The following is a 26,475-nucleotide window of genomic DNA, read 5'->3' on the forward strand; positions in this document are numbered from 1 at the left end:
AGCAACTGCATCATTGGATTGCTACCATTTACCCCTCCACCATGATCAGTTTTTCTTTGGTATGCACCACGCACTATCCAATGTGAATTTTCCATCCCTAGTGTGGATCAAATTCTGATGCTTCCCTTTTCTGCAAAGTATGGTCCATGTGCCTCAAGAATATGCTACAAAGTCACATATCACACATGAGTAACACTATGCTCAATAGTTTATACAATTCATATAATTTTAAAATATTAATTTGGTACACACCATGTAATGTGTGATAGAGCTTTTGCCCCACACTTCCACCATGTTTTTGTAGAAGCTATACACATCATCGATAAATTCTTGCTTATCTTCATTGTTAAACACCATCTTGCGAAGCAAGGAAGCCAATTTGTTAAGACTTATCCAAATCTTAGCTTTGGCCAACCTTGTTTTTCCTCCATTACTTCAATCAAGCTACAAAATGTAACTTTTTCCACCCATCGTAGTCCTACAGCCTAGGAACCATGACATTCCCTTCCTCATTGATGGGTGCTGAGAGAAACTTCCTAGCCTTTGCTCCTCCAAAGCAAGGATTTTTTGGCAAGTTACCAGATTTTCTTGATCTCTTCTCATCTTTTTCAATCGTCACTTGATGCTTGTGTAGCTTAATTTCCGATAGCACTCGCTCCACTTTTCTACATGTTGCAATGGCTTCTTTTTCTGGTTGCATCCTATAAGCAAAGCAAATGTATTCATATACAAGTTTCTCCATGATTCTGACAAAAGCATGCAATGAAAAAATATTAATACAATCCAATGGAATGTTGAACATGGGCTTCCAATTGGGATCTTCTCTATTGCACGTTGGTGTAGCATTTGTCACCTTTTGCCAGTTCTTCTTTCCATCCTTTTTTTCCACCCTCTTCCCAAGCAATATAGGCATGGATTCTTTGTATTTTCACCATTGGAGATTCCACACATGCATTTTAAAGTTTTCAAGTCTCCTGGAAGATGCCATTCAACCAAGTATTGAACATACCCTTCAACCAAGAGCATCTCACCATGTTTCTAATGATCTATGATGCTTGGAATGCTTGTGTATCTAAAGAACAACTGCACCACCTCAAATGTTTCCTTAGGAACTTCAAATGCAGTGAATCACCACACATGGTGCTCAGATTGAACATTAAAATTCTCTGGGTTATTCTTATCGAATTGTAAAGCTCTATTCATCAGAGTTACACTAACTCTTTCAAGCTTTACTCCTTTGATGATCTCACTTTCATCTAATTTTATAACAAACTACAATTTACCATTACATTCCTCAACAGAAATATTGTATTACATTACCATTGCCGACTACACCTTGTACAACTCTAAATAGTAATTTTTGAGTTTGGTGAACTTCACCTCATATGCATTTTTAATCCCACCCTTTAGTTTTCCATGCATTGAGCATACATGGGATCTCCTATCAGCTCCAAAACTTTTGTATTAAGTTGCTATCGTGCCTCTATTAACTTTGAAGGTTGAGGAAGAGACACGATTCTATTTCTCTTCAACACACAACCAAACCCAGTCTTCACACCTTTGAATATATTTGAGTAAGTTGTTGTGCTAATACTAGCCCTGTCACAAATAGATTGTGCATCCACAGCTGAGAACTCATTTGACACATCTTTTAATTTGCACTCAATCATCTTTTCCTTCATAGCCTTAAACTTAGGATTGCTCAAAGCATTTTCCAATGTACTTGCCTTCAGCAATCTACTAATATATGATCCAATCTCACCCTCACGTAGGTTCTCTTTCTGAGCTACCTTACATGCTTTGATATGTCGCTTCTACTGGCCCCTATTCACAATTAACTCATTGATTGGCTTCTTCTTTCGTTTATGCTCCTGCGTTAGCTTGATGTTGATCTTTCTCAAGTCATCCAGTTGTGCCTTTGCCTCCTCATATGAGATACCAATGTCATGGATAGTGTCCTGCATTGAAATAATTTGATTGTTTTGTTGAATTATAGTGACATTTAGTTGTACCACTTATCTTATGTTGAATTATAGAGACATTTAGTTGTACCACTTATCTTATGAGCTATTCTATATGAAGTTGATGTGCATCGATCACATCATGATAATTTTTTATGGTTGCTTAGCAAGTTATAAATACTTTGAACGCCTGATCATTGAACCACCTAGTGTAACCGAGCAATCCATTTTCACCCTCACACACATACTTCAACAAATTTGTGATTCCTAAGAGAAAGTTGGAGGTCTATTGTTTAAGGGGTCAATTGGGTAGATTTTCCCATCAATCCACAAATCCACGTGTTTCAATCCCAATTTGCATGTAACTCTACAAAACCTAAGGGTTGACATTGGTATACTGGGTTCTTTTGAATAATGGGGCATATTCAATCTCTACCTCAATATGCAGCTCCTTCTTTCATGTATTCATTTTACTATTAATAGAAACAGGGAGCCTACTTGGTTGTCACATGAGGTAGAGTGGAGATGCACAGAGAGGCACACAAAGGTGCTAAGGGAAAGGAAGGTATAAGTAATTCACTTTGTTAATGAAGGTTGCATAAACACAGAGAAGAGGTCATAATAGAGCCATGATTGAGAGAGTATAGATATGGGAAAAAATAGCTTAGAGGGTAGGGATGTCCAAGACTTTTCGTATTTTAGACATTTCTATTTTACCTCCAAAAACTTTTCCAAAAAATGTGAAATTTGACCAGTTGGTTTGCTTTTTGACCAAAAGCTAGAGTATGAAAATCTCCAAAATATATTAAAAGGAACTTTCAAAATTTCATTTTCCTTGTTCTCGATTAAAAAATCAATTACCTCATATCTACTAATCATTTTGCATTGAAAACAAAGCACCACACTCCCGTAACTAACTCCTTTTTTAATATAAAATTTGGTTGAAAAAGACTTCTTGAATGAGGAGAGAGAAGGAATCTGATTATATCTTTATAGATAATATAAAAAAGGCAAAATGAGATTGCAAAAGTGGAGAGAGAAGAGGATTATTTTACTATTCTTCTCTCCAGGGGGACTAAAAGGCCCATTTGTGAGTTCATTTTTTTCCTTGCGAAAAAGAGGGTTAAGGGTGCTCATTTATTGATGGAGAATCTCCACATTCAACAATCAATCAATCAACTCATAGTTAAATTTATTTTTTTCATTTGCAGTAAAGACCTTCATGCTCTTTGTTTTTTTTTTCTCTTCACTCACTATAAAAACCTTCGTGCAATGAGTGGGTGTGACCACAGTGCAACAAGTATCAATGAGGTTCCTCTCTCAATCCCCTGCTATGGAATTGAAGAAATTTAATTGCACCTATCAATTAAGAGCACTAATAGGTCTTTATCATGATGCTCACCTTGATTGACTTTCTAAGAAATTGGGGTAGAAATAATTGGAAATCAATTTGATGCAAACCTATTAGCATGCAATACCTACCGAATAACTATTTCTTTTTTCTGTTTGAGTTTGAACAAGTAGCCTTAACTCTACTAAGCTATGGTCAATGGATGTTGCATAACTCACCTCTTTCTCTACTGAAATGGTCCTCAGAATTTGACCTAGCAAGACCAGAACCGACATATGTTCCTGTTTGGGTAGAATTTTCAAATTTTCATTTGAATCTCTATCCATTTCTAAAAAATCTGGTTGCCCCATATGAAGATTACTTAGTCAAAGGCCATATACAGATATAAACCCAAGATGGCATTCTCAGTTGCTCATTGAAGTAGATATCAATAAGAAATCAATAGAGTCTTTAATAATCTCAGATACATATGGGTTATTTATTAAGGGCCAACTAGTTATCTATAAGAATTTGCCTAATGCTTGTTTTAAGTGCCTCAAAACAAGTCATTTTATCAGGAATTGTCCTAAATGGAACATGCATGAAACTGTTGATAATAAGCAAGATGATACCCCCCCTAAAATTGACAAAAACCAAGATGATGGTTTTCAACAAATTAATAGGAAGGGAAACAACAAATTTAAGGGTCAGGCAAGACTACAAGATATAGACCTTATACTGACATTAAAAGCAACGGAAATATAAATAAAACCCCCGTCGTCGTAAAAAGCGTCATTATTGGCAACGCCATAGAATAGTTAGTATTAGCGTCGTTATCAGCGTCGCTATTTGCGTTGGTATTAGTGTCGCAAATGATACCGACACAAATAACGAATACCGACACAAATAACGACGCTGATAACGACGCTCTATGACGCTAATAACAACGCCAATAACGACACGTGTAGGTGATTTTGCGACGCTAATAGCGATAGTAACAGGAAAAATAAATTTAGCAAGCTGCCCTGCCACATATAGCACTATGTACTTTATTTGGGCCATACAAAATAGTTTCTACACTGTGTACAATGGTCATGTAAATAAAAACAAAATGTACTTAAATTATAACATTGATACATGAAATAAATACATGATCGCATAATGAAAGCGACTAGTACAATCATGGCAAGATATCACTACTACATAGAAAATGTCTACACAGATCAGGCGACCCAAAAAGAAGGGTGTGTGAGCTCCAGGGATCCAAGGGTGAGCTATATATCCTCGCCATTCGAAAGCTCATCCCACTGCAAAGGAGCATCGAACGGACTCTGTAAAAAATGAAACTACACATCAATCCACCATACAATAATGTATTCTAATTAAACATGGTAACTACAGACAAGAAAGATGAGTGACTTACAGGGCCGCCGCATCTATACAATCGGTTGATCTCAATGCAGTGAGACTGTGCCTCTCTGCATATCGAGTCTCAAGGCCGGTCGGATCGCGATTTGTAATGGAGTTTTGCAAAGAAAACAAAATACTAATTGTTAGAAACATGATTGTTAGTACAAAGGATATTGCAAAAAAATAAGCAAGCAAAACAAAGAAAAACTTACAAAGTTCTCTAGATATGTCCTATGGCTGCCACTCCCAAAATGATAGACCACTCCGGCCTCTAGTTGTGTCCTCGCCGCCTTGCGCTACTGACTCCAACGTCCTAGAGAATCTGTAGCCTCCTCCCTCAGTCGGCGCCAATCGTTCGTGTCTAGCCACTCAGGCTTTGCAGCCCCACTCTTGAGTGCATTGTGTGTGTTCGATCATCTGTGTGACATATATGCACGCATGCACTCCATCATCCAGCCCGTAGAAAATCTATCTATTGTGGCTGGAATCGGAAACTCCTCATGCAAGGATGCTACTATGTAGTCCTTGCTCCTCTCCGGTATGTTTTTCCAATGATCTAAGATGTTGTGCTGAAAAACTTGCTAGCACAACTCTCTCATGCGAGCCATCACCCTCCTCCCCTCATCATTCATGATGATGGCTATTGACCTATCATTGACAAGATAAGCATATCCCTCTAGGGTATGCCTAAGATTGGGTCCTCTCCCACATGCGACCACGCTCCTGGGCATAACCAAGAGACCCCTGTACATCCGGTGTACCGATCGGGATAGTATCTATCGGTGTAGCACCCATAGGGGTGCCACCTGCAGACGGCTGAGCAAAAGCCGGAGTAACTGGAACAGACGTCCCTATAGGTGTGATAAATCTTACAGGTGACACAACTCCAGTAGAATGACGAGACGGAGACACCGCGTCCGTGTCTCCACAGTAATCACCTAAGCCATGCTCCCTGGAACTGCCATGAGAGCGAGGAGTAGCACCTGTATCCCGTATCGAGCGCGGGCTCATTGCCTCCGTATCTGTGTAGCATCCCCTTGACCCTGAAGCACTCTCTCCCTTTGGCCCAAGTTTGGAGCGTCGACCTCGTCTGCTCGAAGCTGAAGCATCTGATCGCGCCAAAGTAGATCTAATAGAGTGGCCTGACGATGTCCGAGACAACTCCTGGTCCACCATGTCTCTGAATCTCGCCATCTGATCTAGAGATATGCATGTAAAGATATCCTGCAACTCCTCATCGCTTATCCCTCAACTCATCCTGATGATCTAAGTATCCAAAAAGGTCACCTACACAGACAAAAAATGATGTTAGCATAATCAATTTAAATCATACAAAGCACGGTAATATAAATCCTAAAAAAATGATCTCACTTAAAATGCATATCTTATGTATCCTTATAAGTGATTAGTCAACGAATTGAATAAGTGGATGCTCCAAGTATGAAGTATCCCATGATCCCATGTCAATCTCCTGACACAACTCACATACACTGGAAGATCAATAGACATGCCACCACAAAAGGATGAGTCCACCTCGTTCTCAAAGAATTCTTGGACTCTTACATTTCTATCATTGTTACCCAATGTTGGCTCCTCTACATGCTCCAAGTTTTCGGTGGCCTCCACCCCTTGCAATATAGACCCCTGTATTTGCATATTGTCCTCATCTATGCTCGGAATATCACTTTGATCATATACTCTTGCACTTCGGGGAGTTGAAGGTATAACGTACCACCATCGAGGTTGTCGGGGGTTTGGATAGAAGATTACATGTTCACAAACACGTACAAGAGAGATTAAATTATTATGACATGTATCATGTTGTAATACAATGAACAAAAAAATGAGTTCATGCACATGTTCACAATGGGCCAACAACACAAAGGTATCACGCAAATCCGTCCATTTTTTTTCGGAATCTATTTCGAGAAATCCTTCAAGTACCACTTTGAACCACTACACATAGAATAGTATCATGGAGAAGCTACGATAATCCACTGTAACAATACTTTGCAAGTTTCCAAAATACTCAATCTCATCTATAACCATGTTTGGATCCGTTGCTCATCCTCAGCTCTCTTGCTCGAATCTTGCCATGATACCACAGTCTGTTGTGGAGCACATTTTATCAATACGCTTCATGCGAAAATGCCATCCGCGTGACCATGCTGCACTATATAGTTTGTATTGTAAATTGAAACACTCAAATTAGTTGTCGCATATAAAATATAGATACGACAAATCCTAAATATGTCATCACCTTTAGCCTACATTTCCTCGAGAATTTTTACTCCTCGATTGAGACCTCTGCCCCTTCGTGAGACGCTGCGGTCAAAGCTCCATGTAACCATCACATTGACATGAACCATAGCATCTCCTCCATGCCCTCGGGATATCGAATCGGTCAATGGCATGTACTACGTCAAAATTCAAATCGCGCTTTCTCTCGATCTTGCCTAGCTTGCTGGTACTTGGTGAGCCACGTCTCCACAGAGGTATGGTGCAACATACAAAAGCGATTCACCTTCTCCTCCATTGCAGCATCCATTCTTTTTTCTATCCCATTTTCAACCACCACATCTCCTGTCAATCTATCATCGTCCTTCAACGACCATAGCATTTTCTTGTCTGGATCCACCGCTGGTAGCCATTGTGAAATATGCACTAGCGCCTTAGACACCAACCAACCTTTAGCCATACTACCTTTTGGCCGAGCTCGTTGTCGCACAAAGCCTTTCAAGGTTTTCATGAAGCGCTCCAAGAAGAACATCCATCACGTATGGACAGTTCCAGCAATCTCCACTTCATCTTCAAGATGCACAAGAAGGTGGATTTGTATCGTAAGCATGCTAGTAGGCATGTATTTCTCAAAGAGATAGACTGTCTCCACTGCTCCTCACCTCGCGGATTCAATAGAGGACGTCTTAATCTCCTTCTGTGAGATCCATTGCACTAAAGTCGACAACCTGTAAATGGCCCCGCGTATTTCTAGAGTAAGGCATCCTGTGATCGCGATCGATAGTACAAACTACCACAAATGAGAAAGCATTATGAACAATGACTACACTCCAAATAGCAAAATGTGCACACCAATTACATTCCATTTGTAGTATAAACCTGACATATTTTATGCAGTCATGGAATTTTAGCCCTGATAATTGGTCATCTTTAGAAAATGCAGACCTGAGAGAATGCATCATACCCATGGGAGTGCGGATAGACTTGCTATTCACTTCACAATGTGCTCTTCTTTAGTGGACAAAACCCAAGGAGCGCGAGGTAGCTGCATGCGACCATCAACACTCGACTGTAGTCAAAGCGCCTCCATCTTGCCTACCTCCTTAAAATCCATTCGTGTCCCTATAGGGTCTCTCTTTCCTGTGATGTGGTCCCATAGCAAGCTGTCCACATTCTTGAAAATATGTATGGGATCCAACAACTGGTTGATCTGTAAGGGGGTCCAATATGGCAACTCATAGAAAACTGAGAACTGTCGCATTTCGTTTGGATGTGACTCCATGTGGACCATTTTTAGCTCATACCAGCTTGCAGCACTCATATGTGTTGGAGATCATCCAAGAAAACCTTCCCTGAGTTCATGACCCTTTGGCAAGAAAGCGGCGTGTCCTTGATATACCATCTTCTTCATGGTTCATGACCTTCAGGAGTCTAACTGTGGCCCGCACAATGGACATGCATGATAACCTGAGGTAACCAGACATGTTCCAACACCTCTATCCAGTGAATACAAACTTGAACAAGCTATGATAGATATTACCAACGAGAACGGAAGTCTATTTACTTGAGCACTCTCCGGATCCCGAAAAGTCATGCATCGTCCACATGAGAATGGCTCAAATATTGGCGGACCGTCGACCATCGTGCTTGCTCATATCTTGCACGCTGGCCCCCTCCTCCCACAAAATCTTAAGCTGATTGACTAATGGACGAAGATACATGTCCATATTTTTGACTTTGTAGCGGCCGAGGACGAGTAAGCTAAGAATGAGATGTCCTTTCTTCGTAGAAAGCCATGGAGGGATATTGTAGTTGACAAGGACTATAGAGCACATACTGTAAGAAGTTGAGCACAGACCGAATGGGTTTACGCCATCCATTGTAAGACCGAGCTGAAGATTCCTTGACTCTTAGACAAAGCCTGGAAAGGTAGAGTCAATGTGGCTCCATGCACGTGAATCCAGTGATATTCGTTGAACTCCATCTGTGGACCTATTCTGTGCATGCTACGTTGTCAAGCTTGCCATGTCGGACGTAGAAACATGTGGTTTATGCAAGAGATAAGCGAAAAGTGTCTAAGAACTTTTTGAGGGATGGTTTATGCTTGCAAGTCCTGTCGATACCTATGAGCACCACACTTTGGACATGTCTCCATAGTCTCATATTCTCCTCGAAATAGTATGCAATCATTCAATATACATGCATGGATATTGTTGTAGTCCATGCCAAGATTTTGTAAAGCATATCGTGCATCATCACGAGACTTAGTCATGATATTTGCAGGTGGTAATATATGATATTTTAGTAACTGAAAAAATTCATAAAACACCTTGAAAAAGCACAAATGTTTTTAATGATAGTGCCAAAAAGAAATCAACTCAGCATACGTATAAGGTACTTGAATAACTCGGTCACACTCGCATCACTCCACCCGTATTTTGCTTGCACACTTAGGAGTACAAGCAGCGTTTTCAGGTGAGATACTTGACACCCATCATATAATGGTATGGATGCTTCCTCTCTAAGCGGATCAGAAGTCTCGACATCCATGGGAATCAATGCATCGATCATTGCCTCTATCTGAAGCTCCAAGATTGTAGGTAGGTCTAGAAGGCTGCCTGTCTCCTCTTGTATTGATGGTATAGATCAAGTAGTACCTTCCAAGCGGTGGATTGGCTCAGGCACTCCATCCATCGCACGCCCACGAACTCTTCTAATTGGCCGCAAATTGTACACTCTTTCTTGGGATGAGATGTCACCTCCCTGGATAGAAAATTTGCCAGCCACACCCAATATTCTTGTATATGGTATTCAATTAGCTTGCGAGTACAATGTATGATTGATATTAACTTTTCTTACTATTTGCTAAAAATCCAAGATCGCTTGATCAATGATCTTATATTAAAACTCGGCGAAGCATCGTACGTGTTCTATAGACAATCGACGTTTTCGTCTAATTGCCAGCTTGCATTGAGAGCAAGGACATGGGACACACTGATTAAGATATGCCTCACGATCTTGAACAACAAGACTTTCATCGTTTTTCATTTTGTCTACATTATGACAAACAATTTATTTTTGTTATCATTCTTTTTTTCTTTCTTAAATTGTTTGAGAAGGGATTTCTTCTCTTGTAACTCAGCAAAAATTAACGTATGTAAAGTCTCCACCCACCCACCCACAAATTAACGTATATATGTCGGAGTGTTTTCCATCTCATGGTGTTGCACCAGACCTCGCCACCACTCTCTCTTTGTTTTTTATCCATTCATTATCTCCTCTTCTTCCATCTCTCTCTCTCTTTCTCTTTTTTTATTATGTTGTATGTTTATTCCCTCTCTCTCATTCCTTCTTCTTTTTTCTCTTTCTCCCCCTCTCTCATTTTCTTTAATGATCACGACCACGACCACGACCACGACCACGACTACAACGATAACCACGACCACGACCACGACTACAACTATGACCACGACCACGATCACGACCACGACCATGACTATGACTACGACCACAACCACGACTACAATCACCACCATGACCACGACCACGACCACGACTACAACCACCACCATGACCACGATGACCACGACGACCACGACCATGAATATGACTACGACTACAATCACAACCACGACCACGACCACGACTACCACTACCACTACCACTACCACTACCACTACCACTACCAGTATAATAAATAAGAAAATAAGAAAAAACAACGACCACGACCACAACCATGACTACCATTACCACTACCACTGCTACTATAATAAACAAGAAAAGAAGAAGAAGAAAAAAAAAAAACTACTACTACTACCACTACTACTACTATTACTACAACAATAATAAACAAGAAAAGAAGAAAAAACTACTACTACTACTATAACAACAATAACAAAAAACAAGAAAACTAGACAACAATAAACAAGAAAAGAAAAGAAAAAACTACTACTACTACAACAACAAACAACAATTTCCTTTTCTCTCTTCCTCTCCCTCTCTCATTTCCTCTCCCTCCCTCACCCTCTCCCTCTCTTTTTCTATTTCCTTATTAGGTTTAATGTTTTTCTCTCTCCTCTCCCTCTCTCATTTCCTTTTCTCTCTTTCTCTCCCTCTCTCATTTCATCTCTCACCCTCACCCTCTCTTTCTCTCTTTCCCTTTCTCTCTTTCTCTCCCTCTCTCATTTCGTCTCCCTCCCTCACCCTCTCCCTCTCTTTCTCTCTTTCCCTATTAGGTTTAATGTTTTTTCTCTCTCCTCTCCCACTCTCATTTCCTTTTCTCTCTTTCTCTCCCTCTCTCATTTCCTCTCCCTCCCTCACCCTCACCCTCTCTTTCTCTCTTTCCCTATATTAGGTTTAATGTTTTTTCTCTCTTTTTCTCTCTCCTCTCCCTCTCTCATTTCCTTTTCTCTCTTTCTCTTCCTCCCTCATTTCTTCTCCCTCCCTCACCCTCTCCCTCACTTTCTCTCTTTCCCTATTATGTTTAATGTTTTTTCTCTCTCCTCTCCCTCTCTCATTTCCTTTTCTCTCTTCCTCTCTCTCTCTCTCTCTCATTTCCTTTTCTCTCTTTCTCTCCCTCTCCTCTCTCTCCCTCACCCTCACCCTCTCTTTCTCTATTTTCCTATTAGGTTTAATGTTTTTTTCTCTTTTTCTCTCCCCTCTTCCTCTCTTTCTCTCTTTCCCTATTATGTTTAATATCTCTCTCCTCTCCCTCTCTCGTTTCCTTTTCTCTCTTCCTCTCCCTCCCTCACCCTCTCCCTCTCTTTCTCTCTTTCCCTATTATGTTTAATATTTTTTCTCTCTTTTTCTCTCTCCTCTCCTTCTCTCATTTTTTCTCTCTCCTCTCCCTCTCTCATTTCCTTTTGCTCTCTTCCTCTCCCTCTCTCATTTCTTCTCCCTTCTCCACCCTCTCCCTCTCTTTCTCTCTTTCCCTATTATGTTTAATGTTTTTTCTCTCTCCTCTCCCTCTCTCATTTCCCTCTCTCTCTTCCTCTTCCTCTCTCATTTCCTCTCCCTCTCTTTCTCTATTTTGCTATTATGTTTAATGTTTCCCTCTCACCCTCCCTCTTCCTCTCCCTCTCTCATTTCCTCTCCCTCCCTCCCTCTCTCCCTCTCCCTCTCTCTCTCTCATTTCCTCTCCCTCCCTCTCCCATTTCTTCCCTCTCCCTCTCCCTCTCTTTCTCTCTCATCTCCTCTCCCTCTCTCAATACCCATGAATTATACCAAAAACAAGTAAAAGAGAAAGAGAAAACACAAAAGCAAAGCAAGAATGGACAATGCACTCACCGTAAAGGCTCGAAGAAGGGTTTGGTGGCTCCTCTTTGTGACGGTGGCTCCTCTTCGCCTTCCATATACCTCCTCTTCTTCACAAACGGCGGCGGCGGTGGTGAGAAGCCTTCTTTCTACCTCTTTCTCTCTTTCTCTCCCTCTCAAATGCAAGATCTTCGCTCTCCCTCTCGCTCTCTCTTTCGTGAATACGCGCAAAATAACGCACTCTGATTTCAGCCCACGTTTTTTTTCGTTTGAGTACCGCTGCTATTAGTGTCGCATTTGTGATGCTAATAGCGATGTCGCTATTTCACATCGCAAATCGCCATCGCTATACCCTGATATCCTTGTAGTGCAAGCCAAAAAACTAATCTTAATCACACAAGTGAAAGTAACAATAGATATGTTGTATTATTAATGAATTTGGATAATGGAAATAATGGGACTTCCAAGCTAGGTGAAACCAACCATACTAAATGCCATAACAATGTAGATTCAAATAATGATGAGGTTATTGTTGAGGAAACTCAACCATAACAAAAAAATGAGGGGGGTACTCCAGCAGACAATTCAAACTTTGATTTGAATGTACAAAATGAAGATGTGGACTTTACCCAAGCTGAGGGGGAGGAACTACTTGGTGGGGATTACATCCCTAACAATCCACCCCCTCGAAAAGCCCAAAAAAGGGTGGAAACAACACACAACAAACAAAAAGAAAAAATTTCAAGGTAGGTCAAAGTGCTAGTAAACCCTTTGGATAGGGTATTAAGGACTCTCAAAGGAAAGGTAAGCAAAAAAAAAAACTAATCAACAATGAATAAGTTCACTATTCTGTTTTATAACTCAAAAGCTCTCACTAATCCAAAAAGGGAAATCACTATCACGAAATGGCTTAACCAAGAAGCCATTCTTTCTAAGGTTATTTGCCTATAAGAAGTCAAAGCTACTAAAGATACTTTGACTAAGAATCTAAATCTTATATCCAAAGATTTTGTGTGGTTCACCACTAAGCATAATCATAGAAAGGAAGGTACATGTATAGGCATTTCTTATAAGGTCAAAGAGCAGGTAAGCAACATCTTTGTTGACAATGATAATAATTAGATAGCTACCCACTTTAAATTTTTTTATGAGTTTGTAGTTGTCTCCATGTATGCCCCTAACTCTTCTTTAGAAAGAGGAAAAGTTTGGGATTCCTTACAGGTTATAAAGTGCCCCATCATATTGGCTAGGGATTTTAACATGGTGGAGTCCTTGAAGGACAGGTTCTTAGAAAAGGGACATTGCATCTCAGGTACTGGAAGGATGGCAACCAAGGCCTTTCATGGACTGGTGGACATTATACGTGACAGTTTGAGTTTCACTTGGTTTAATCATGTAAATTCTAACTTGAGGAAAGCTAGGTTAGACAAGTTTTATATTTTAGTAGGTCTTCTGTCTACATTCTTTAATGCTAAATGTAAAATGTTTAAAAGCATTGTTATGTTAGATCATTTCCCCATTCAGTTGAATCTGTCTAATGACTCCCAAATTGTAAAATCTGGATGGTTCCATTCTGATCCACGATTATTTAAACTAAAAGAGGTTAGGGACTCTATGAAGGAATATGGAAACGCTCATTCCAATCCTTCATCTCCCCAGCTTAAGCATGGACGAGGTGTATCCAAGATACTCAAGAATTTCTTAGAAAGATCAAGGCTAGGAGGGTAATGGAAACTAGGGCTGAAAGAGCAAGAAAGTATTCCCTTAGTAAGTCTCTGGAAGTTCAAATTGAATTAGGGCAGGTACACTTACAGACTTTGAGAAGAAAAAGAAGCACCAAGCATTAAACTTTTCACTAGACAATGGTGGGCTAGGAAAGCTGATAAACCAACCATAGAAATGTTCAACATTCTAAAGAAAAAAAAAGAGAAAGATATTGCCCCTCTCTTAACTAAGGTCAATGGTACCAAAGCTAACGACAATACTAAAAATCTAGTGATTGCTAAAGAATTCTTCTCTAATATCTTTATCTCTCCTAGAATTAGTAATCTAGAGGATACCAATGCAAAAGTCAAAATCAGCCTGGTTAGGAAGAAGGTGATCCCATCTTCCATAGCCTTCCTACTTGATGGTGACCTTACTACAGTTGAACTAGAAGACACCATAGATGCTCTAGCTAAAGGAAAGAGCCCTCCCTAATGAGTTTTTTAAAGAATTTAAAGAATTCTTGATTACCCCTTGCTAGAAGTAAGAAATGAATCCTTGAGATATGGAGCCCTACCTCACATAATCAATGAAGGGGTGGTAAAGCTTATACACAAGAGAGACGAGAAAGATCTACTCTCCAATTGGAGACCAATTGGAGACCAATCACCTACTTGACCTCGGCCTATAAAGTGTTTGCTAAGGCTTTGGCTAGAAGGCTTTCCCCACACCTAAATTCTTGGATAAGGAAGGAACAAAAGGCATTTATTAAGGAAAGGTATATCTTAGATTCTATCATTGCTCTTTTGGAAGGGATTTAATATGCTCAAATGAAGAATCAAGACTTTGTTTTTTTCAAAATAGATTTTGACAAAGCCTATGATAGGTTGGAGTGGGACTTCATCCTTCAACCTTTACATGACATGGGACTGGCGAGGAGGCTTATAAAGTTTGTTAGTACTTTATTTGGCAATGAATCCACTAGAATTGCAGTTAATGGAGAAATGACTAATTCAATACTGCTTATAAGATCGATTAGACAGGGCTATCACCTGGCCCCACTGTTATTTGCTATTGCAGCAGATGCATTGGGATGGCTAGTTCAGGATCAGATTGAAAAGGGGAACATCAAGGGGATCAAACTACCCAATAATAAAGACATGGTTTTAAATCAGTTTGTTGATGATACTAATGGGACCGTTAATGACCCTATCTCACTAGTAGCTTTTTGGAATTGTCTTCAAACTTTCTATAAAGCCTCTAGATCCGTTATCAACCCAGTTAAAACAAGCGTCAAATCTTTGATTTCCTCATCCCCTAGATGGCTAATTGAGGCTGGGTGCAAAGAAATAGAAAGGGGCAAGGTTTTCAGACTTCTTGGAATTCCTATGGGCCTTGGTATCTCTATGAAGCGGATTGGGTACTAGAGAAAATTAGAAAACACTTTGAGAAATGGAAAGGGCTTCAACTTAATATGGGTGGCAGGTGCCTAATGCTCAAATATATCCTTATCCCCTCCGCAATATATGTTTTAGCATGCTGGCAGCCAACCAAAATAGGATTGAAACAATTGGAGCAACTAGCTAGAAATTTCTTGTGGAGTGGGAATGGGGATAAATTTAAGATCCCCAAAGTCTCATGGGCTGTGTGTACAAAAAAATATTGGAGGACTAGGGCTTCCAAACCTGCAAACATTGGCCAATAAACTTGCAGCAAAATGGGTTGCTATGAGTATTGATAAGGAGGAAGAGGATTGGACTACCCTGTTACACTCCTCTATTAGTCAATTTCAAGTAGTTGGCTATCCAAGATGGAAAAACTTAGATTTGCTCACTATTGTCTTAGGCCTAGTAGAAATTAAGACAACAAGATGCCCATCATTGATGAAGGGGATTTGGCAGTCCTGGTTCAAATATAAAAAACAGATAGTCTCATCTTCACATTCCAACTTAACCTTACCTTGGGATGTAGTTGACTCTGTATGGTTTAGTTTTTTTCACCAATCTATTTCAAAGAGTGATCTAAATAAAGCCTACAAAATATACCGGAAGGGGATTAGAACTTGGGGGGATATATGGGATCCTAACACAAAAAATTGGCTAAGTAATGTACAACTCACGACTAATTTGGCCTACTTCCAGAGCTGAAGTCAACATGGTAACCCACAAAATGCAACTATGGGATCCACATCTCTTAGCAGTCATCAATATAAAACACTCCAGAGAGGAGTATGTCTAATCGGAGATAAGCCTCTTCTGCCCCTTCCAAATCTTCAGGTATGCAATAAAGATTTACGTGCTAAGCTCAATGAAAGGTGGCACATTGACTGGAATAATAAACAATGGAATTACAGGTTTACTAATATTTTGATGAAAGTTCTTCAGCCTAAGATGTCTTTGGACTAATGAAAGGGCCGCCTTAAAGGCAGAAATTGGAAATGGACTCTGCCCAAGATATAATACAAATGTGGAATCAATATTACATATTTTATATAACTGCCATCATAACACTAACTTTTTTTATTTCTTGCAAGTGCTATTAATGCAAGTCCACCCAACTAAAAGTTCACCTAGAAAGAGATAATCTTGGGTGAAATATATGGTAGTAGTTTGGAATTGGATATGAAGCCTCTTTCTTTGGAATATATGGATCTATAGGAATAAAAAAGTATTTGAAAATGTCTCTATCAATCCTATCATGGATTTAAGACAATTTTTTTGTTGCAGGTGGATCAGGATGCTGAGAAGTTGCAAAGACTCCATGAGCAAGCTTATCTTGGAGGCTCAAAAGATGAAGTTGTTGCCATGTTGTTAGAGCTCAAGAAGAAAATTGTGGATTCCAAAAGGATGTGAATTTGATTCATACTGTAATCTAAGACTGGTTGCATAAGGCAGCTTCCCTGTATTGAAGCTCCTCTTCACTAGCAGCTGTAAAATTTACACACCATTTTATTATATTTTAATGCTTCGACTGAAAAAGTAAACAATAAAGTTCCTTGTGCTGGTGCGACGGGGCTCTTCGGATTACGTTCGGGAAAGTGGATGCTGCTCGGAGAGGACAAAAGCATTCTTGTCGGAGTGGAGCGTCGATTGGAGTCCGGCATTCTTGTCGGATTCTGAGGCACGACACGGCGGAGAGCCCAAGGCGTGTACTCGCGCAGAGAAGTCTAGGCTCTAGCCATTCTTGTCGGATTCTGAGGCACGAAACGGTGGAAGCCCAAAACGTGTGCTCGCGCAGAGAGGTGTAGGCTCTAGCTAGATAGTAGAGACTCTGAGAGAGAGAGAGAGAGAGAGAGAGAGAGAGAGAGAGAGAGGGGCTAGAGCTCTTGATTTGTCTGCGATGGGAGTTCCAGCTCGTCTCATTCATCAGCTGCCAACGCTTCGGCTTCCATCATCAGACTGCGTACGAGAGAGAGAGAGAGAGTGTGTGTGTGTGTCTGTGCGCGCGCGTGCGTGCTTGTTTTATCTGTGCTGAGTAGGCTGTGCTCGCGAGTCGCCGGCGCCGCTCCGCTGGGCATGCCTCAGCGCCTTGTCTGTTTCATTGGTCCAGACGGCCCTTCCACTTCCATAATTGGCACGTGACATCATCATTCAGTGCGAGGACTAGTGAGCCAAGAAATGACATCGGCCGGTAATTAGTCGAATCAAAAGCATCTTCGATAGACTACTGTGGTGAAATCACCAACAATTAGCTGTTGACCTTGAATGCTCCGTCCCACACAAGAATAGTGCGTGTTTTAGACTCACGATGAGCTGATTCTATAAATACGGCATCTGAGATCAGAGACCGTCGTACAAGGGATTGTAACTTGTAAGAGCTGGCAGGTTTTAGAGGCTGTACTAGCAGAGCCTAATCACCGTTGTCTGTTAATCGTCTTTGGCACCCATAGCTAGCTAGCTACAGCTCAATCCTCGCTAATTTTAGAGCATTGAGAATATCATGGCTTCTCCCGCTGTCTCTCCAGCTGCGGCCACGGCGCTCGAGAGTTTCGCGCGGGCCAGCGCCATCCCGGCGGCGTTCATATGGCCGGAGCTGCAGCAATCCGACGCGGGCCGGCTGGAGAAGCAACCCATCATGGACATCCCGACCATTGACCTCGCCCTCTTCCGCCGCACCACCACGACCAGTACGTCTAATCATTACTCGAGGTCATCGACGACTGCAGTGGATGAGCAACGGAAGCTTACGGCGGAGCTGGCGGGCCGCGCCGCCAGCACGATGGGGTTCTTTCACGTGGTCAACCACGGCGTGGACTCGTCGCTGGTGGACGCCGCCCATCGCCACTCGGAGCGCTTGTTCAGCTTGCCCCTGGAGAGGAAGCAGAGGGCCAGGCGCCTCCCCGGCGAGAGCTTCGGCTACAGCAGCAGCTTCGCCGAGCGCTTCTCGTCCAGGCTGCCCTGGAAGGAGACCTTCTCCGCGCAGTCCACCCCGGTTTCTACCATCGCTCACTACTGCGAGATGGTGCTGGGGCACGATGATGAGCACCTGCTCGCGAGCAGGTAGTATATACAATATACCGGTCAGCGAATTAATATAGTTAGCAATCATCGATCCCACCATGCAGCATTACACCATGTGTCTTTCGCCATCAATGTCGCGCCTCCCAGTCGCTAAGACGCATGACTAATTATGCACTAGTTAAGTTGTTGGCCTCCTTTAATCCCTTTAATCGGCTGTCAAAATGCAGCTCCACATTTGAAAAGTACTGCGAAGCAATGGCAAAGATAGCGTTTGAGGTGCTTCACGTTCTCGAGCTTGCCCTTGGTCTCCAACGCAACGCCTTGAAACGATACTTTGAAGACTACAGCTCGATCTTGCGCCTAAACTACTATCCATCCTGTCGTGAACCTTCTCTCACATTTGGCACCGGGCCCCATACGGACCCAGTTGGCCTCACCATCCTCCACCAAGATGAGGTTGCGGGCCTTCAAGTACTCTACGACGACACATGGTACACTGTCTCCCCACGCAACGATGCGTTCTTCATCAACATAGGCGATACGCTGATGGTTAGTAATATTGTTGCGCCACCTCGTCGGAGTTGGTTGTTTGCAATTGTATGGACAATAGTTATACATGCCAGCCGCTTATTGTTTCCCAGAATTATATTGATACGTACCTCAATGCATATCTCTATCAGTAATATATCCTTTATAACCCCAGCTGGTACTGTCTAATCTTTTCTTTTCAGGCCCTTACAAACAAACTCTTCAAGAGCGGCATACACAGGGCTCTCGTCAATAGCTTCGCCGGAAGAAAGTCAATGGCTTTCTTCTTTAATCCACCATACGAGGCAGCGCTTTACCCTCCTGAGGAGCTGATAGACGAAGCCAACCCAAGGGCATATCAGGACTTCACCTGGGGCAAATTGCTGTACTTCACACAGTCGGTTTACAGGACTGGTGTGAACTCAATTGACCACTTCAATGAGTGGCAATCCAAACAGTTATAGTATTACTAATATAGTAGCACGAGCTGGACATGATCAATCACGAAATGTGTGGTATATTATTGGTGAATCTACTCAACGTGAGCTGGGTGGGTTGATTAAGTGTTTAGAGAAACTGGCTTTCAATATCGTATAAGGTAATTTGGAGGTGATTAATCATCTATTGTGTGTTTTGATTGGAATATGGACTAGAATTACATATGAAGTACATTAGCTTTCCATGAAGGAGGCTAGGTCCTTCTTGCCTACCTAAATATTGTGAAAGATATTTCTCTAGTAATGCAATCTTTAATGTGAAAGTCCATTACTATCCACGTTCAACAACTACCGTTGTAGTTATATTGTTTTTGACAACATAATTGATTACTTGAGGAGATGCATCAAGTGGCATCCCATGTCAATCCTCACGATACACAACCACCACATAACCCAGTAGTCATATTGATTATGCACGACACGCTCTTCATTTGATGTTAATTCCAAGGCAATAGTAGAAATGAGAGATTGGGAATTTAAATGGCTTTAGAAAGTCACATATGAAACTAATAAGAAGATTCGCATTTTACACTTTGACCTTCTTCCACATCAAATTTGACTATAGCATGTTTGCAATTAAGAATATATAACTTCAACTTTTGCGCACTTGTCTTGGTCCATTTCTAATTCACCTTTCTTATGAGATCTAAACTTCTTTGACCTAAATTCACATGGAACATCTCAAATGAAAGAGAAATGAATTCACAAAGGCATAAATTCATCTTCAAACACACATGGACATGCACTATAGCAAATGAAGCTCATTTAGATGCTACCTTGCAATTCTAGTGGAAAACATTATGCACCAGTTTCACAATAGCTTTGATAAGGTTGTTGGAATATGTAGCATTATGCATGTCAATATATATCTATGTGTATATTGACAAACATTCTGATGATTATTGCATGACTATTTAGATGCAATAATTAAATTTGGAATCTTTAGTACCTACAATTGAAAACCTTTCGTGCAAGTCTCTCACAAGGAACTTTTAATCATTTCCTACATAGGAAAACAAAGGGAAATTCCCTATCAATTCCTAGTTTAAAACACACATAAGTGAGAAAAATAAATAATAGGAAAAGTGGAAGTTTTCTTGGTTAGAGAAACTAGAAAATCATATAGAAAATTTTCTAGGTAGGAAAATTTTCCTATGTAGGAAAAATTTCCTACATAAAAACTTTTTCTATGTAGAAAAAATTTCGTACATAGGGAAATGCTCCATTTTCCCTATTATTTACCTTCCTTACTCTTATGCTTATTTTTAACAGGGGAATTGATAAGGAATACCCTTTTCTTCTTTCATATATATAGGCTAATTTTCCTGCGTAAAAATTTTCCTACATAAGGAAAATTTTCTATGTTTTCCCATATAGGGATATTTCCCATTAGGAAAAAAATGAACTCAAAAATGGGCCTTTTAGTCCCCCCCCTCTCCTCCTTAAAACAAGGAAAAGAGAAGAGAAGAATAGTAAAATAATCCTCTTGTCTCTCCACTTTTGCAATCTCGTTTTGCCTTTTTTATATTATCTACAAAGATATACTCAGATTCCTCCTCTCTTCTCATTCAAAAGTCTTTTTCAACCAAATTTTATATTCAAAAAGGAGTTAGTTACGAGAGTGTGGTGCTTCGTTTTCAATGCAAAATGATTAGTAGATACAAGAGGTAATTGATTTTTTCATCGAGAATAAGAAAAATGAAATTTCGAAAGTTTATTTTAAGATATTTTGGGGATTTTTTAAATTCTAGCTTTTGGTTTAAAAAAAAAACAAGTCAAACTTCGTGTTTTTTGGAAATGTTTTTGGAGGTAAATTAAACTTTTCTAAAATAGGAAAAGTCTTGGACATCCCTACTCTCTCAAAGCTATTTTCCCTCATATCTATACTCTCTCATGGCTCTATTGTAACCTCTTCTCTGTGTTTATGCAACCTTCATTAACAGAGTGAATTCCTTATATCCTCCTTTCCCTTAGCACCTTTGTGTGCCTCTTTGTGCATCTCTACTCTACCTCCTGTGACAACCAAATAGGCTCTCTATTTCTATTAATAGTTAAATGAATACAAGAAAGAAGAAGCTGCATATTGAGGTAGAGATTGAATACGCACCATTATTCAAAAGAACCCAACGTATCAGTGTTAACCCTCAGGTTCTGTAGAGTTACATGCAAATGGGATTGAAACATGTGGACTTGTGGGTTGTTGGGGGAATCTGCCCAATTGACCCCTTAAACAATAGACCTCCAACTTTATCAGGAATCACAAATTTGTTGAAGTATGTATGCGAGGTGAAAATGGTTGCTCGATTACACTAGGCGGCTCAATGATTAGACGTTCAAAGTATTTACAACTTGCCAAGAAACCATAACAAATTATCATGATGTGATCGATGCACATCAACTTCATATACAACAACTCATAGGACAAGTGGTACAACTGAATGTCACTATAATTCAACAAAACAATCAAATTATTTCAATGTAGGGCACTATCCATGACATTGGTATCTCATATGAGGAGGCAAAGGCACAATTGGATGACTTGAGAAAGATCAACAACAAGCTAACTGGTGCACAGACCGGATACTGTATGCTCGCGTAGTGAACGCCGGAAGGTCCCCAAGAACAAAAGAACTCTACTTTTTGCACAAAACTCAAGGTAGAAAGCATGCACGACATGAACAAGAGACCAATTGGGTGTAATCTCCCCCCATGCCTTGTGTGAGCCCTCCACAAAGCATGTATTTTATGTATTAATCATCTTCAAGCTCAAATAATAGCCCAAATTACAAAATAGCACGCTTTTGGCTTTTGAGTTTGCTTTAACACAAAATAGAAATAAAGCTAATGGGCGGGCGCCCAAATAGTCAAGCATACCCAATACAATGTCCAAATACAAATATCATAATCGTGCGTCCATGCGCATACAAAATAATAAATAAATATCCAACGCCTTAATAAATAGGCGCGACAGAATGTAGACGCCATGCCTAAGGTATGCGCCCATCAAAATATAAGTGATAAGTCGAATACACGCTATCCTCCAATGCTTTCCTCCGCCACTGCTGCTATCTCTACACATCAACTGAAGCATTCACAATCATTAGTAAAATAATACAATTAAACCGACAAAAGTGAATACCTAGAGGTCTTCAGCTACATAAATAAATCAACTGGTTAGAAATCAATCCTAACCTTAATTTATCACGAGTGTGCACTCTAAACTCATAAACGTTTATTAATTTAATATGTATTTTGCGGAATCACCCGCTATGGAATCACCCATGTACACACTAAATTAATGAAACACTCGAAAAGGATAGGCATCCCCATCGACTTGTCACATAAAGAATCCACTTTGTGTATGAACCCCGGTCAACAAAGTTTACGGAATCCACCGTAAAACCTCACGGAATCCACCGTGAAATATGCCTCCTGGCATCATACCCCCGGGGTGGGATAGCAATTGTCCTCAATTGCTATTAGCTCAATGTGGAGCTAACAGAGTGGGGAAAGCATTTAAGTCTCTAGCGTGCATCCATTGGGCTTCCTCAACAGGATGGTTTTTAAACTTGACCAAATATCTAGAATATCTATGGCCAGTTCTAGTGGTCATAAAGTCAGTATCTATGATAGCTTCAGGTTCAAGTATTTCAGTCCCTTCATCTAGCAAAGGTGGGTTTTCATAAACAGGGTGTACAGGTAATTGGTCTCTAAAGGGTCGTAATAAACTAATATGAAATGTGTTGTGAATTTTCCAGTGAGGTGGTAGTTCTAACTTGAATGCATTGTCATTGATTTTGTGAATGCTCTTAAATGGTCCATAGAATCTAGGTGCTAATTTCACAAGTGGGTGTTTATCTACACTTTGTAATCTACGTTTTTCTATTCTCAACCAAACATAGTCATCAACTTTGAAATTCATGGCCTGTCTTTTCTTATTGGCTTGTTTTGTATATGATTGCTGGGCTTTGGCAATCATGTCTTTTATCTCATCAAAAATAGTAGCATGCATGTTAGCAATATCATCAACACTCTGAATTCTATTTGATAAAGATGCAACACGTGTAGACAATCTATAACCATAAATCACTTCAAACGGTGCTTTCTTTGTAGCTATGTGTGGTGTATTGTTATATGCAAATTGCAGTAAATGCAAATGTGTGTCTCATATTTGTGGTTTAGAAATAGTGTAAGCACGTAAAAAATCTAAAACAGTACTGTTAGTGGCTTCTGTTTGTCCATTAGTTTCAGGATGAAATGCAGATGAGAAATCAATCTTTGTTCCTAGGTTAGCAAACAAAGTAATCCAAAAGTTAGTAAAAATCTAGAATCACGGTCAGAAATAATGACTTTTGGTAATCCATGATTAGTGAAAACCGTTTTCAAAAACAATTGTGTTGCCTGAGATGCTGTTAAAGTTTTCTTACATGGAATGAAATATGCTTGTTTGCTAAACCTGTCTACAATAGTCCAAATCATATCATGGTTAGCTTTAGTATTAGGTAAACCAGTAATAAAATCCATAGAGGTCTTGATGGAATAGATAAAGGCATAAGTAAACCATACTATTTACTATGATGTCTCTTAACTCTTTGACAAACCAAACATTCAGAAACAAAGTTAGATACATGAGTGTCCATATGTGGCCAATAAAAATCTTCAGTTAATGTACGTAAAGTAGATATGATACCTCTATGACCTTGATATGGAGGACAATGAATCTCATTCAAAACAAAAGATCTAAATAGAACTGTAACAGATAATCTCTTTTTATAAAACATGAATCCATCATTGTAAGACAGTGAATCAATAGAAATCCAGTTATTTCCAAGTAATTTATTCCAATCAGGATGAAAAGTAATGTCCTGATGATAAGTATCTTTCATAGGGGTTAGAGAATCAAATGATATAATAGAGATATTATGAATGGTGGGTCTTCTACTTAATGCATCAGCTACTACATTTTCTTTACCTGGTTGATATTGAATAAGGGGATGAAAACTCTGAATAAAAGCTGCCCATTTGATATGTCGGTTAGATATTTGGGGTTGATCAAGGAGATGTCTAATACTTTGTTGGTCAGTCTTAATCATAAACTCAGAACCCATTAAGTAATGTTTCCATTGTCTTAAAGCTTGTACAACAGCTAACAATCCTTTATCATATGTGGAATATTTAAGTTCAGAGGGCTTCAGTTTACAGCTAGAATAGGCTATAGGATGATTATCTTGCATAAGTACGGCTCCTATTCTAGATCCGCTAGCATCAGTAACTACTAAAAAGAATGATCTATTAAAATCAGGTAGTTGTAATATAGGAGCATGGGTTAATGCATGTTTCAATAAATCAAAAGATTTTTGTTGATTATTAGACCAATGATAAACAATACATTTCTTTAAAAGTTTAGTCAAAGGCAAAGCAAGTAATGAAAAATTTCGCATAAACTTCTTGTAAAAACTAGCAAGACCTAGAAAAGAACGTAACTCATGTACATTTTTGGGTATAGGCCAGTTCAATATTGCTTCTATCTTCTTAGGGTCAACCTTAATACCTTCTGATGACACAATATGACCTAAATATTCAATTTCTGTTTAAAAAAACTCACTCTTTTTCAGATTAGCATACAATTGATTATCTTTCAACAACTTGAAAACCAAAGACAGATGTTCATAATGCTCTTTCTCATTTTTACTGAATACCAAGATATCATCAAAGAATACTATAACACAATGCTGATATTTCAAAAATATGCGATTCATCATTCTACTAAATGTAGCAGGTGCGTTAGTCAATCCAAAAGGCATCACTAGAAATTCATAATGACCAAATTGTATTCTAAATGTAGTCTTGAATATGTCAGATTTATCTAATCTCACCTGATGATAACCAGATTTAAAATCTATTTTACTAAATATGGCAGAACCTTGTAGTTTATCGATAAGATCATCGACCCTAGGAATTGGATATCTATTCTTTACAATAATCTTATTTAGGGCACGATAATCAATGCACATACGATAAGTATTATTATTCTTCTTTACCAACAAAACAGGTGCGCCAAATGGAGAACTACTAGGTCTAATTAATCCTCTGTTTAATAATTTCTCAACTTGATTTTGAAATTTCTTTTGCTCTATCTCGTTATACCTATATGGTGCTTTACAGGGTGGTTGTGTACCAGGAATTAAATCTATTTTGTGGTCTTCAGGACGTGAAGGAGGTAGTCAAGTGATAGATCTTCAGCAAAACAATCTTTAAATTGTGCAAGGAATTCTTTATGCCTAGGGTGCATATGTTTTTCTTTAGCCTGAAATTCATTTACCCAAATTAGATAAGATTTACTACTTTTGCATAATGCACGTTTAGCTTGAGTATGAGTAAGCAGTGGAAATGCATTAGATGCGTGCATACAATACAATGTAATATTTTTTCCTTGAAAATGAATTTTAATTGAATGCGTCGAATAATCTATGTCAGGATTATGCTGATGACGCCAAGGCATACCTAGGATAATATCACTGGACTGTAATGGTACAACTAGAAAATTCCTTCTTTCAGTATATTCACCAATTTGAATTTCTAAATCATGCACCTCTTGTGTTCCATTATACCTTGTGCCTAAGAATGCTGCTTTAATGCGATAATGCGTAGGAACAGTTTGTAATTTCAATTCTTTCACTAACTTTACAGAAATAAAATCACGTGTACTACCATCATCATGCAAAATAATCGTTTCTTTTCCATGCACTAAACATTCCATTGTCAATAAAGAATGTGGAATTGACATACCTAGTAAAGTATCCGAAGGAGTAATAATGTCATCCTCATCTTCCGTAAAGTTAGGCATTTCCTCATGTTCTTCATCTTCCATTGCTCCAAGATAGTTGATATGGACAGGTGGCTTCTTCGATTGGCAATTGGTTGCTAGATGTCCAGGTTGATGGCATTTGTAACACACTATAGGTTTGTCTTTAGATACATTGTTTGCAATGGCATGAAGTCTAGGAATATTAGGATTTGGTTGTGAAGATGGCTTACGGTTTTGATTGGTATTTGATGGCAAAGCAGATGGTTTTGTCCAAGGCTTATGGAAA

The 26,475-nt window shown here is 39.6% G+C and overlaps 1 protein-coding gene and 1 pseudogene across 1 annotated transcript; both read left to right on the forward strand.

The window, feature by feature from the left end:
* The first annotated feature begins 17,613 nt into the window (after nt 1–17,613).
* On the forward strand, nt 17,614–19,073 carry LOC148021343 (gibberellin 20 oxidase 1-D-like). The gene is made up of 2 exons (XM_087698241.1): nt 17,614–18,395; nt 18,584–19,073. Exons 1-2 carry the CDS (start codon nt 17,836–17,838, stop codon nt 19,071–19,073), a joined length of 1,050 nt encoding a protein of 349 aa, XP_087554367.1. The 5' UTR covers nt 17,614–17,835.
* An 86-nt stretch (nt 19,074–19,159) lies between these two features.
* LOC148021344 (uncharacterized) overlaps nt 19,160–26,475 on the forward strand; it is a 99,928-nt pseudogene continuing 92,612 nt past the window's right edge.

Source organism: Lygodium microphyllum, chromosome 18, assembly GCF_053477565.2.
Source record: "Lygodium microphyllum isolate KBCC chromosome 18, Lygodium_microphyllum_v1.1.10, whole genome shotgun sequence".
NCBI classification, from domain to species: domain Eukaryota; kingdom Viridiplantae; phylum Streptophyta; class Polypodiopsida; order Schizaeales; family Lygodiaceae; genus Lygodium; species Lygodium microphyllum.